This window comes from Bison bison, unplaced genomic scaffold (genome assembly GCF_000754665.1).
Source record: "Bison bison bison isolate TAMUID 2011002044 unplaced genomic scaffold, Bison_UMD1.0 scf7180017864042, whole genome shotgun sequence".
In the NCBI taxonomy this organism is placed as follows: Eukaryota; Metazoa; Chordata; class Mammalia; order Artiodactyla; family Bovidae; genus Bison; species Bison bison.
The window spans coordinates 648,413-662,990 of record NW_011494614.1 but is presented as its reverse complement, the minus strand read 5'-3'; the positions used below and the strand labels follow the sequence as shown (position 1 = coordinate 662,990).

The 14,578-nt window shown below is 45.9% G+C and overlaps 1 protein-coding gene across 1 annotated transcript in view; it reads left to right on the top strand.

The window, feature by feature from the left end:
• Positions 1-14,578, top strand: part of SIAH2 (siah E3 ubiquitin protein ligase 2) — a gene marked incomplete at its 5' end in the record, with an annotated part of 19,927 nt that continues 5,349 nt past the window's right edge. The window contains 5 exon segments of the mRNA XM_010835417.1: positions 1-60; positions 62-92; positions 95-137; positions 139-187; positions 189-365. Of these exon segments, the coding sequence (XP_010833719.1) occupies positions 1-60; positions 62-92; positions 95-137; positions 139-187; positions 189-365 (360 nt within the window).

The window sequence follows — 14,578 nt, the reverse complement described above, 5'->3', positions numbered from 1 at the left end:
CACGCTCCGTCCCCGGCTGCGCCCCCGGCCGCCGCCACCATCTCGGCTGCGGGCCCCGGCCTCGTCCGCGGTGCCCGCCGCGGCGGCGGTGATCTCGGCCCCGGCGGCGGCGGCGGCGGCGGCGGCGGCGGCGGGGCGTGGCCCGGTGTCTCCGCAGCACCACGAGCTGACCTCGCTCTTCGAGTGTCCCGGTTTGCTTTGACTATGTCCTGCCCCCCATCTTGCAGTGCCAGGCCGGGCACCTGGTGTGTAACCAATGCCGCCAGAAGTTGAGCTGCTGCCCGACGTGCCGGGGCGCCCTGACGCCCAGCATCAGGAACCTGGCTATGGAGAAGGTGGCCTCGGCAGTTCTGTTTCCCTGCAAGGTAAGCCCAGGTGCCAGCCACGCACCTCCGCCTGGCGACCTCCAGGGACTCCTGTGTCCCCAGCCCATTCTTGGGCGCTGAGAGGCAGTGGGCTTCTCTCTTATTAACGGGGGCGGGGGGGGGGGGGCGTGTTTACACCGTGTTCGCCCTCCCCCATGCCACCTGTCCACTTTGGGAGCAGCTCTGGGCAGACTGCTGCCCGATCACTGACCCCAGCCTGATTGGCACGCGATCACGCTGTCCCCACCCGGAGCCTGCGTACTCTGCAGACGTGTACTCAGCCTGGGTAGAGCTGGGCCGCCGAAGGAAAACTTGGACCCAGAAGCTGACTATCTGTGGGGGACAGAGGAGAGGGGAAAGGAGCGAATTAAACGCACCCTTCGCCAGCGCTGGGCTTGGAAGGACTGGTTGTGGATTCCTCCTGTCCCCCGCGTCTGCCTTCTGCGCACCTCTGACACGTGGGAGCCCTCGGGAGTGTAGCTAAAAAAAAAAAAAAAAAAAAGGGCGCCTACAGCCTGTTTTCCTCCAACAACAAGAAAACCTTGTAAGCCACGCCTTTCCCTCTCCTAGGCTTCCAAAGACTGAGGAGTTCTGTTATTTTACTAAGTGGGGTGAAAACAAGAGTTGATGGGGAATTTAACTGGAAAGGCAAGCAGGAGCTGTTGTTACAGTTCTTTAAAGCCCACCACTTTGTTTTTTGTTTAGTTAAAAAATTATTAGTGCCCTTGCAAAAAAAAAAAAAAGGCACATCACTGAGACAAGTGAAAGACCCAAACGTCTCTCCTCCTTTCCCACCGATGTTAGGTTTAGTATGCATCTGCACGGGGTTTTTTCTAACCATGTATAAATACACTCTCCGCAGCTGAATATGGAATGGTAGATGTTAATGTCAGGAAGGTTTATACATGCACACATAAGTTTTTCTCCAAAAATGGCTTCTGCAGCTTGCGGACTTAGGTTCGTTTCATGACACATATTTTTATATGTCTGCAGGCTATCTCTATCTCACTGTATTTTAAATGGCTGCATAATTTTCCGTTGTGCGGTCATACTGTAACATCAGTTTACATCTTTTGGGTAAAAATCTTCAGGAGCAGTTTCAGGAGCAGATAGAGACATATCTATATTACCGCATTATAACCTAGACTTTTACCATACAGTTCATTTTTTAAACTTAGAAATAATGTCATTAATATTTTTGGAGTTTTTTTGGTAAAGCGCCTCATGGGCCATTTAGGCTCTCTTGCATTGATTTCTCTTTGCTGCTGCTTACTTTTATAGGGAAAGGGCTTATTTTTAAATTAAAAATAATCCACCAGAGAACTGAAGCTTGGGACGCATGTCAGTAAAATGAGTGATTTAATTTGGTCTGTGTCCTGCCACAAATAGGGCTTAAAATAGCATATTCAAATAAGCATTTGAACTTGTGTTTGAGCTATGGGTTTTCAGTCAACCTTCAAATTATCATGCTTTGGACCACTCCTCATGCAGTGCTTACTAATGCACCCAGCTCAGAAGTAGTTTGTCATAAAATTTACACAAAAGAGTTTCAAAATTTTCTTAGGGTCATGAACAAGGTGGCAGCCTGGTGATCAAGGGAAGATTTGGTGATTGGTGACATAAGAGTGGATATTTGAGGTTTGAGATATTTTGTGGAAGCTGGGTGAGTAGGTGGGGGATGCCCCACAGGGTTTCTGGGGAGCCATCTTCTCAGCCCTTCACTTTCCCCTAGGCCTTTAGTGGCAAACAGAAGAAATGATTTCAGATAAATAACATTTTACAAATGAGCATTTGATATCAGTCAGCTATCCCTATCTGCCTGACAATGCAGGTTCGATCCCTGGGTGGGGAACATCCCCTGGAGAAGGGAATGGCTACCCACTCCAGTATTCTTGCCTGGGGAAATCCCATGGACAGAGGAGCCTGGCGGGCTACAGTCCATGGGGTCACAAGAGTCGGACACAACTTAGCGACTGAACAGGCTATCCCTAATTTATTTTTTAAAGCAGTATCATAAGAGCATTATGTTGCTTGCTCCTTAGAGAATGGGGGCAGTTATAGCATGCTATATGAAGTGTGAAGTTTCACTTTCAGAATCCAGAATTCTTGTTCCTACTGAAGTATATATTCTTTCCTAATGTGATATGTCTTGAAGAAGAGGTCTCTTGGGAATCAAGGGTATCCAGTGTTTCTGTATATGTCACTGATTTTTAAAAAGGTCCCATTCTATAAGACTGCGGCTGGACAAAGCCATTGCTTTGTGAGCTGAAATTAAACAAGGTCAGCCATCCCCCTACAGACCAGGAACCCAGCTTAGAAAGTGACCTTGGCGGGGGGAGGTCACTTTCTGTAAATACATGTATGTGAGATTTATAAAGCTGGAATATGCACACCTCAACTTTGATTGATCAGTAATCCAGACTATTGACAGGGGAGCTCAACCAGTTAGTCTGGATAAATCAAACTTGGATGGATACAGAGACCCAGCAAGCAACTGAAATAATATTCGTTCTGAAGGCTGAGAGCCATAGGGAGTAGTAAGGCCTGTGGCAAACTCCAACACAATGGTCTGCTTGGCCAGCCCTGTGCTTCACACTTGCTCCTGGAAGTCATAGGGACTGCCTTGTCCCCACTTGCTCTGAGTCTCTCATGGACTGGCTCATGGGAGAAAACCCGTGTTGGGTAAAATACCAGAAGCCAGCTCTCAAGAGTTGCTTGGTGCTGCCATTGTTTGCCTGAGAGACTGCCTCTGAGAGCCTGATGTTCTCATCTGTAATGAGGGGATTGGACTGTTCAACTTCTAAGGACCTGTAGCTTACTAGAACTCCATGAAAAGAAGGGAGGCTCTGTGGAATGCTTGTTTAGGCCCTCTGCATGCCAGCTCCTTTGTGTGGGTTATCTTTTATGAGTCTGCCTTTCTTATTCTCAGATGAGGAAACATGCGCCTATAGAGAGGTTAAGAGTTAAGTGACTTGAGATCACACGGTGGACCAGTCCATAAACCTTCATCCTGAAGGCACACATCCTTTGATTTGGAGTCTGAGGTTATATTCGGAGGCTCCAGATCACAACCTGAGGTTGACACCAGTAACAAAATCATCCAACTGGATGAGGTCACCAGATGGACACATCCCAGTGAGACAACATAGCTGCTGACTATAAAGTTTATTGGGAGGAATTTTGTAGGGCTTGGGGGGTGGGAAGATCAAAGGGTGAGGGGGAATAGCTTATGCATCCAGTATATGGGGGGATTTCAGTCCAGCTCTCAGGGAAGACAATGGCAACCCACTCCAGTACTCTTGCCTGGAAAACCCCATGGACAGAGGAACCTGATGGGCTGCAGTCCATGGGGTTGCGAAGAGTCGGACACGACTGATCGACTTCACTTTCACTTTTCACTTTCATGCATTGGAGAAGGAAATGACAACCTACTCCAGTGTTCTTGCCTGGAGAATCCCAGGGACAGGGGAGCCAGGTGGACTGCCATCTGTGGGGTCGCACAGAGTCGGAGATAACTGAAGCGACTTAGCAGCAGCAGCAGCAGCAATCCAGCTCTAAATTGCTCATGCTTCTATTGGCCCCAAAGTGGAAAGAAAGTGAAGTCGCTCAGTTGTGTCCAACTCTTTGTGGCCCCGTGGACTGTAGGCCACCAGGCTTCTCTGTCCATGGGATTCTCCAGGCAAGAATACTGGAGTAGGTTGCCGTTTCCTTCTCCAGGGGATCTTCCCAACCCAGGGATCAAACCTGGGTCTCCCGCATTCCAGGCAGATGCTTTACCCTCTGAACCAGGGTATGAGTCGCCAAAAAGGGACGGGGTCACATAATTAAAGGCTAGAGTCCTGCCAGCACCTGTGACAGAGGGCACCACATGCACTGTTAGCTCAGATCTCCTTTTAAAAAAGGATCTCTATCAGAGTATGGCTCTCTGCCACCTGGGGTATTTTTAGTCCATTCTATGACTTGTGCCATGCCTGAGAAGTTTTGACATCCTGTCCCCTTATCACAAACCCACCATCATCTCTGGAGAGTGTGGATGCAGGGGGAGAAGTGAAGGCTGACAAATTGGGGCCCCCCACTCCACAGTGTATTTTAATATCAGCCAACTATTTCTCTCCAAAACCATGAGAAATGCTAAAACACACTCCAGCCCTCTTTCACTATCAGACATTTTCTTTCCACTTTTTCTTCGGGGCTTCCTTGGTGGCTCAGACGGTAAAAGAATCTGTCTGAAATGCAGAAGACCCAGGTTCGATCCCTGGGTCAGAAAGATACCCTGGAGAAGGAAATGGCTACCAGCTCCAGGATTCTTGCCTGGAGAATTCCCCTGGCAGCTACAATCCATGGGGTCGCAAAGAGTTATTTCTCTCCAAAACCATAGGAAATACTAATACACACCCCAGCCCTCTTACACTATGAGACATTTTCTTCCCACTTTTTCTTTGGTTTCTGTAGAAGTTTCTAGCAGCATTATCTCCAAATACTTAGAAAGCCTCGTCAGATACTTCTCTGTAGTTGGATTGTGCCAGTGTTGTTTGTATTCTTTAAAAATAAAACAGGGACTTCTGCGATGGTCCAGTGGTTTAGACTTTGTCCTCCAGGGTAGGGGGTGTGGGTTCAATCCCTGGTTGGGCAGCTAAAATCCTACATGCCTTTGGCCAAAAAACAAACATTAAAAGAAAAGAAAAGACAATATTGTGACAAATTCACTAAAGACTTTAAAATGGTCCACATTAAAAAAAAAAAAATCTTAAAGTCAGATCAGATAATCCAGTTAGAAGTTAAATGTGTGGACTGATCTAGTGCAGTGGGGAGAAACGCTGAACACCAGCAGGGACAGGTAATGCAAGGGAGAGGGGCGTCTGCCATGGGACCTCAGGCTTCAGGCGACGGCAGGAGCGGTGGAGGTGGTTGGGAGTTGGACAACTTTTGCTCAACTCTGGCTGATTGGCCAGGATGGGAATGTGATTGCAGCCATGCCAGATCTTTGTGTTTTTTTTTTTTTTTCCAAGAAAATTCAGAAATCTGCATTTTTAAAATGTTAAATATCTCGATTTTTTTTTTTTAAACATTGTCCAAATTCAGATTTAAAGCTAGCACTTGCAGGCCAAACCAACCGTGTCTATAGACCAAACTCCAACTTCTGACCTGGTTCTCTTTCAGAAAACATCCACTGAGCCTGGAAGTTCTCATTTGACTCTGAGAACATATGAACTCTGGAATTCTGATAGGTCCCGACTGTTACAGCTTACTGCCTTTTCATCTTTGTTTTGCTGAGAGAAAATGCCAACATTCTGGCCTTTGGAAGACCTGAACTATTGTCCTATTGACTAGATGTTTGACACTTTGTTCAAGTCAGTCTATTTCTTTGCACCTGAATGTCTTAAGAGCTGGACAAGATGACTATACCAAGGATCTTCTTCTGCCTAAAATTCTGGAATCTAGTGAGCTGTTCAAGAGAAGAGGCACTAGTCAGGAGACAGAACTGGGTTCTCATCCTGGCTTTCTGTGATCTCAGTCCTGTCACTAGCTCCTTAGATCTGTTTGTTCATTAATTAAAAAGAACAGAGATAACCTTGAGCTGGTGGGTGCTCTCAGGTCAGATTAGCAATGCTGGCGAGGACTTCTTTGTCACCAAAACAGATGAAAGGTGGGTGGGATCAGAGCAGTTGCTAGGTGATGGGTGATCAGTCACCTAACAGTCTGAGGGGATAAGCCAATTTGCCAAAACCATTTCAGGGATCTCTTCTGAACCTCAAAAATTCCCCTAAGACAAAATCAGTTACTTTGGAAGTTATCCCTTCCGTCCTCACTCCTGGCTGAAGTTGACTGGGTTGGCCCACAGAAGCTTGTGCTGGCAAGCACTGGGGTCCACATGTGTTTCTGGTGAGGCTCAAGATTTTCCAGAAGACAACAGACAGCTTTTGAGTATAAAATCAAGAACAGAAGCACTAGAATGCATGAAAAGAGTACTTGGAAGTTTAATGATGATTCTACACAGAGTTGGCCAAAGATTTTTCACAGGTCACCAAGTCCTGGAACTAGAGTAAATCATTGCTAAAGATTGATCTTGGGTACAGCCAGAGTGGACGAAAGCCAAAAGGCACAGCAGGTCTGACCTATAGAGTCCCCAGCTTAGGATGGATTAGAATTGCCCTTTTTGTTTTTTTCTTGGAAGCCCTATATAAAGTGCTGTATACACATGACCATAGGAAGACCTCAATGTAAAATATCTTTATTGTCCAACTTGTGCATCTGACAAAATTTGTGAACAGTGGCGTTTCTCATTCACACCCGTAAGGTCCTCATTCTTTGAAAAGGGCACACAGTAGGTATACATGTGCCAGAGTGAATGCCAGCATTCACCTGAGTATACTTTCTAAAGCTCATGAGAGATGCTGAAAATTCCCTAGCAGAATTGCATCAACTTTGCCCCACACATCCATTCTCCATTTGTTTCTTAAAAACTGCGAAATTGACATTCTCATTGCCAGTTGGGTAAAAGTTGTAATCATTTTTATACTGTATAGTGTCCGTGAGATAAAAGGTCACCCCCTTTCCTAGTTTTTAGCTGTCGAGATGAATGGAAGGTATTAAATGTGTGGGCCTGGTGGGCCCTAATTCAAAACTTTGAATTAATGGAGGTGGTGTCTTTGGGTCTTTCCTTCTCCCACTCCTCCCCTTCACCTCTTAACTCTGGTAGTTTTGAAGGCAGGCCCTACTTGAGCCTCCTGGTCCCAATCCTATCTGTCTTTACTGGTTGGTGACCTCTCCAAGCCTCAGTGGCTTTTTGCTAAAATGGGATGATGACTGTGGTAGTAATTCATGCAAAGTGCCCAGCACAAAGTAAAAACTAAATAAATGCGCAGTTAGAAACTAACAGAAAGCAAATGACTGGAGTCTGAGGTCAGGTCCAGTTGCTCAGTCATGTCTGACTCTTTGTGACCCCATGGACTATACAGTCCATGGAATTCTCCAGGCCAGAATACTGGAGTGGGTAGCCTTTCCCTTCTCCAGGGGATCTTCCCAACTCAGGGATCGAACTCAGGTCTCCCACATTGCAGGCAGATTCTTTACCAGCTGAGCCACAGGGAAGCCCAAGGATACTGGAGTAGATAGCCTATTCCTTCTCCAGGGGATCTTCCCGACCCAGGAATCAAACCAGGGTCTCCTGCATTGCAGGTGGATTCTTTACCAGTTGAGCTATCAAGGAAGCCCTAAAAAAGAAAAAAAGGAATCTTTTTTTCTCCCATCGAGCTTCTCTTCCATATTCCTAGTCTTATAGGGTTTCCATAGAACTAGGTAAGTTGGCTCTGGCATTGATTTTTCAGTGATGAGAGTTTTTAAAATTTCTTTAATGCTTTTAGAAGGGAAAACCTGCTTAGATTAGGGAACTTTTTATGCGTATTTTTTTTAAGTTATGATCTTTTTTTAATGTAGAACACAGAAGATTTTAATTTGCTACTATTTTCTATAATCCTGCCCACCTAGAATAACCACTACACCAATTTTGCACATGTCCTTGCAAACTTAGCTCTACATCAAAACTTACAAACCAGCAACAACAACAAAAAACCAACAATGAAAAACAGGTAAAACAGGAAATTCACACACTATTTCATAACCTATTTTTTCATCTAATGCATTGTGACTGCTTTTCCACACTGATAAATATTCCCTAAGATCCTGTTTAATGACTAGATAGTATTATAATTCCATTAACTCTGGAATGTTATGGAACATGGTGTTGGTTATGAATGTATCAGAGTTATTTAATCAAGCCCCTGTTTGTGGTCATTTAAATCATTGTTTTCTTATTGTGCTTTAAAAAAAGAAAAAGTACTGCTGTAACTGAATCCCTGTGCATAAGAAAATAATTATTTCCTAATGATAAACTGCAAGTTGAATGGTAAGAACAAAGAGCATGTGCAGAAATCAGCTTTTGCTCATAAAGCCAAACTGCTTTTTCACATAGAATCAAATGGGCACCGAGTGCCCATTTCTCTCCAGCATCACCAGCAATGGGTGTTATCCTTTTGCTTTAATGCTGCTGCTGCTGCTAAGTCACTTCATTCATGTCTGACTCTGTGCGACCCCATAGACGGCAGCCCACCAGGCTCCCCCATCCCTGGGATTCTCCAGGCAAGAACACTGGAGTGGGGTTGCCATTTCCTTCTCACTAGTGCCTACTTTTTCTCCCTCACGTAACATCAGGCCAGAGTTGGCTCCTCCTGATTACCCATTAACTTTTCATCAGACCCACCCATGCCTTGGAATACCCTGCAGCCCCAAGCCCTCTCTTCCTACAAAAAATCTGTTTAGCCAACCACTGCCTCCCCTACCACCCCGTCCTTCTGAAATTGAGTCTAATTGTGGAGACAGATGTGCCAACAGAGCCCTTCTGAGTAGTAGGAGCAGAGGAGTCTGGAGGCCTCCCTCAGTTGTGGTATCAGAGCTGTATTAAGGAGGATGAGCAGGGTGTCCACAAGAAAGGAAGGGATGGAATATCCCGATGGGGCTTGTGGGAGGCCAGTGCTTGTAGAAAACATTGTTTACCTGGTCCAAGCTGGGTACATTATCTCGTGTTGTCCTCCTAATTACTTTGTAAAGGAAACAGAACATGGTTAACATCCCCCCTAAGAAATTTGCTCAAAATTTGTAAGTTTGAGGACTTCCCTGGTGGTCCACTGGTTAAAACACTGAGCTTCCACTTCAGGGGATGTGGGTTTGATCCATGGTCTGGGAATTAAGATTCCCATATGCTGAGCAGAAACCCCAGAAGGTGCCTTGTAATTATACACACAGTGTCTTTTCTGCTACCCCTCTGCCTGGCTGAGGTGATCTCCTTCCCATTCCAGGCTCACACAGTAGCTTCTGGAGGGATGGCAGTGGTACCCCTGAAGCTGCTAGGTGTAATAAGGATGCCTAGTTGAATTTTAACAGATAAATAACTGCCTGGAACGTTCTAGGCTGCTTGTAATAAATAACTGCCTGGAACATTCTAGGCTGCTTGTATTTTTATTTGCTAAATCTGGCAGCCCTACCACTTAAGCTTTCTTGTGAATTCAGTTGTATCCTTTGAGAAATAAAGCGTCCAGAGAGGTGGAGCAGCGTTTGAAGGGTGGGCAGGGCAGTGAATGTGATCTCGCAGATGGGAAGCTGGCAGGAAGAAGGGTGTTGAGAAAGGCTGGACAAGGTCCATAAAGCCTCTCACTCCAGCTCCTGCTTTTGTTTGCTTCAGCAGAGATTCTGAAGAGACCTCACGAAACTGGTTCTCCAAGTCCACGGAGGGTATTGCCTGCTAGCTCGATCTATGGTCAGATGAGAGGTATACTCGGTCAGAAGTCAACTTTTGTTTAACACTTCCAAGATTAAAAAGAAACCCCTGCCATCCCAAGGAGTCTTTGTATGCGCACACACATGCACACTTGGACACACACACCTCCCCAAAAGCAGGATGTTCTCAGATGACTGCGATAATAAGAGGTCGGATTCTCCCACCAAGTCACCTTCAGTAAGAAAGCCCTGCCACGTGGGGTTTGTTGACTTTTTCTTAGGCAAAAAGGAGAATTTTTAAGCCCAAGGTTTTCATGAGCATTGCCTTCTCCGGAAGGAAGTTTATAAAGTTCAGTGTCAGTCTTTGCTTAGCCTCACCACTGTTCGACAGTTCGGGGACTGAGTGACACTGTCTTCTCATACTATCATCTGTGAAACTAAGACTGCACTCTGATAATTCTGCCGAGGTGAGGAGTGTACTATTTAAGTGAAAATCCGCTGAGGTTCTTAGAGGAAAGATGCTAGACAAACAGATGCAGGGTGAGCATTATAATGAAGTCACAAAAAGAGATGTCATTTCTCCTGCTCCTCAAGTCTGAACTTCTCCACTGGTAATAACAGTCAAGGACTGATTATTTGGCAGGTAGTTTTATAGACCCACTCAGAGGTGACAGGGTAGGCAGGCTCAACCAAGGTCACACAAGACACTGGTTACTTGAGTTCCAATCACAGCCACTCTACCAGTGGTTGCAAAGACACCGTAGGCAAAAGTGACATACAGCCATCAGAATGACAACAGCATCCTGTTTCCCCATCTAGATAAGGTTTCAGAAAAGCTAGAAACACCCCCGTCGAAATAGTTTATATAAGTAAAGTATGTGAAATGCCTTGGTCAAAAATTACAGAAGTCATTCAACCCAGAATGAATGAAGTCTAAAATATGCATTTTTTTCTTACATGGTCTCAAGATCTATTGAATTATTTTTTAATTCTAAGTTCCACAGTAAGACTTAATTAAAGAAACATGGTGGAGAGAAATCATCTTTTGCAGATAAACCTAATATTTATTCATCTACCAACAAATAGTGGGTGAACAGGAAGCAGGCAATACATCAGTAAGTCAATAAGCAAAATTAACAGACCCATAAATTAATTGGAAAATAATGTGGGATCATTCAGTGATATTTTGGGGGGAAGATAAAAAAAATTTTAGTCACAAAAGAGCTAGCTTTGATTGCTAGAAGTCCTGTTAGAAAGTGGTAAAATTGGACTTCCCTGGATGGAGGAGCCTGGTGGGCTGCAGTCCATGGGGTCGCTAATAGTCGGACACAACTGAGCAACTTCACTTTCACTTTTCACTGTCATGCACTGGAGAAGGAGATGGCAACCCACTCCAGTGTTCTTGCCTGGAGAATCCCAGGGATGGTGGAGCCTGGTGGGCTGCCATCTGTGGGTTCGCACAGAGTCAGACACGACTGAAGTGACTTGGCAGCAGCAGCAGCTGGTCCAGTGGTTGAGAATCCACCTGCCAACGCAGGGGACGCCGGCGGGTTCGATCCCTGGTCCGGGAAGATCCCACATGCCATGGAATGGCTAAGCTCATGTACCTCGGCTCCTGAGCCCACGAGCCACGACTACTGAAGCCTGTGTGCCCTGGAGCCCGTGAGCCACAAGAAGAGAAGGCACTGCAGTGAGAAGCCTGTGAACCACAACAAAGAGCAGCCGCCGCTCTCCACGAGAGTAAGCTCACACGCAGCAACAAAGACCCAGCGCAGCCGTAAATAAAAATTTTTAAATGTTAAAGAAAATGGTAACATTTAAGTGTAACTGCTGGTTAAGATATAAGTTTTACCACTATATGGGTCTAGACTAGGTTTAGCTGCAGCTCCCACTTGATCAAGTCTAAACAATGTTGAGAAACAGAGACTTCAACCAATAGCCTTTTATCGTCTGCTGATCATACCTGTTATACTGTCAGGATCCATCCTTCCCACTGAACTAACTCTGATTCCATTCATGGGGTCACTTCCCCAGTGCTAAAAGGGGTTTCCCTGTTTATGAAAGAGGTGCAGGTATGTTTCATACCTGGAGCTCCTCTTCCAGATGTGGTCTGGAAGCAAACAGGAGTTTCCCTTGGAGCACTGAGGGTGGTGGATCAGGAACCTGGAAACCATCGTCCAGGACCATCGATCTGTCAGGTGCCCACAAACCTCTGGAAGGATCCGAGGAGCAACAGAGAAGGCTCTCTTTTCTTTGGGGGGGGGGAGGGGGTCAAAAAAGTGTTGGTAATTATAACAATTGATGTCTTCACTGCCACATTTTGTTGGTTCACTAAAATGAGTCCCAAGAGCTTCTAACAAAAGATAAACTATTAGTTTAGTTGCATTTACATGCAAGTATGTAGTTAAAAGTATATTTTCTTTGAAAAAGGAAAAACTATCACAATAATCATTCAGATCTGCAAAAAGAATCTCTACCCCCAGAAGGATGAATATGCTTAGTCTCTGGGGCTTTTTGTTAATATTTGTTTTTATTTATTTGGCTGTGCTGGGTTTTAGTTGTGGCACACGGGATCTTAGTTCCCTGACCAGGGATCAAATCCAGGCCCCCTGCACTGGGAGGTGCAAAGTCTTAGCCACTGGACCACTAGGAAAGTCCCTCTGGATTGTTTTATATGATTTCAGATTTACATGGCACTTGCAATGTTAGTATAAATTCCCATATGGCCTTTATCCACATTCACCAGTTACCTCCTTTTTGCCCACTTGCTTTACTGTTTGTGCTCTCTCCATTCATATATATATATATATTACATGGAAACTGCAGACACCCTGTCCTTTTATCCCTAAGTACTTCCCTGTGTTTCTCCTCTAAAATCAAGGACATTTTCTTATGTAATTATGGTACAGTTATCAAAATCAGGAAATGTGATACAGTGTAGATATTCTTATGTAATCCAGAGTCCATATTCAAATTTCAGCGGTTGCCCCAGTAATGCCCTTTGTAGCAGTTTTGGTTTCCCAGTCCAGGGTCAGACGTTTGGTCATCCGTGTGCATTCTGTGATGCTTACAGCTTATTTAGATGGAAAGGAAGTGCAGTTTGCTTTGGCTTACCCCAAGACAAGGTCATTTCCTGGCTCTAATTCAGACGTTTATAAGCATCAGCAACAAGTATCTACTATGTTTTGCTTTTCTTGAGATGTTGTCATTTGAGGTACTGGCAGATAGTCTGCTAATACACTTCACCGTTTCCTAGGAGGTAAGCAGGTGGAGGCAAGGCGGTTACCTCACAGTCCCCAGAGGGACCTGGTTGGTTCCCAGTGCCTCCAGTGTCGTAGACTGTTGATTGTTGAGAGTTCAGCAGATCGTTCTTAAATTGCCTGGACTCAGATTTAATTAAATAGGTGAAAAAACTTGTTCTAAACCAGTCATGGAATCCACGACCTTCACTAGCACCCAGGCTAAGAATTCCGTTTATATACTTATTCCTTAAACAAATATAATATGCCTGTGTTTCTTGAATAAATACCAGGTGTCTAGTGTTTGACTATGTTTCTGACGTACCTTGTCATGTGTATTTGTGTGTCAAGGGGTCTCGGTGCCAAAAAGGAGAAACCCTTGTCTAAATTCCAGCTTAAATAAAACCACCTTCAAACCCCATGTCCAGGGAAAGAATTGGCACTATTTACTGCTTTCTGCAAAGACATCAGAATGAGGCACCAGGGTCCTCTGTCGCCTTTTCAGAGCAGCAGAATGTGTTTGCACAAGACTTTTGAGCCGTCGCAACGTGAAAAATTTCTAAAGGAAAAGTCAGAAGTGTTATTTCAACATTGCTTTGCTGGGCCATCTCTCCCCCTGCCGTGCATTCTTCTTTAGCTTTGGGCTTGTGTGTGTGGTCATGCAGCCCCTGGCCCCCAGCTTAAAGAGGGGTTTACTTAAAGCAAATCCCACCTCGAGCCCCACCCCCCAGGGGAGATGAGCAGATATTTCCTGAGGGGGAAATCTCATTTATAACCGCAGATGTGTCCCAGGCTGCAGGCAGCCGTCTGCAAAGCAGCCCAGGTGCTTTATCTCAGAGACAAGTGTGTGCCTTGAAGAACTGGTCGTCTCAAGAAAAACGGGCATCCTTTGAACCCTCCCGCCGGGTGGGCAGGCCCTGGCCAGAGCGAGAGGAGGGAAACCTCAGGACTTTCTTGCCAGATGCCAGAGAAGGCGGGGAGGGCCTAATTACTGGTTACTTGTTTGTGATCTGCTGCTGCCTCAGTCCTTGGGGATAGCCGCGTTTGGGGCTGTTTTTCTCCTTGCAAACCAGGGAGAAGTTATATTTGAACCAGTTTCCAGAAACAGCATATCTGTGGACCCTGGGTTTTGTGTATGTTGGGTGGTAGGCTGGGAGGGCTTGGGTGGGGAGATCAAGGCCAATTTCTTTTTCCGCAAAAGATTGGTTCTTTGACTCCTAAGCTGCTGTGTTCAGAGAAAGAGCCACAGAGGATCCAGAAACTCAAGGCTCTGACCCTGGTGTGGCCATGGATGACCACATGGCTGGGATGAGTCATTCTGTAAAACGGGTGGAACCAGTGCCCCAGCCTCCATCCATGCTGCTCAAGCCATTGAGGTCTAGCTGTGTGTTGTGGCTGGATTATTTCCTGAAGTGCCTCAGGTGGCACCCGCTGGGCAGGGCAGTGACCAGCCGGACCAGCTTCCTGCTGTGGCCCCTCCTCACGCCTGGGAGTGTGCCTGCCCAGCCGGGTTGTGTCACTCACTGAAATCAGGGGCTCTCAACTCGGGTGATTTTGCCACCCAGGAGACATGTGGCCATGCCTGGTGACATTTCTGGTGGTCACCACGTTGGGCGAGGGGGACTCTCCTGGCATCTTCAAGGCCAGGGATGCCACTAAACACCCTCCAGCGCACAGCACAGCCCCCAAACCAAGACGCAT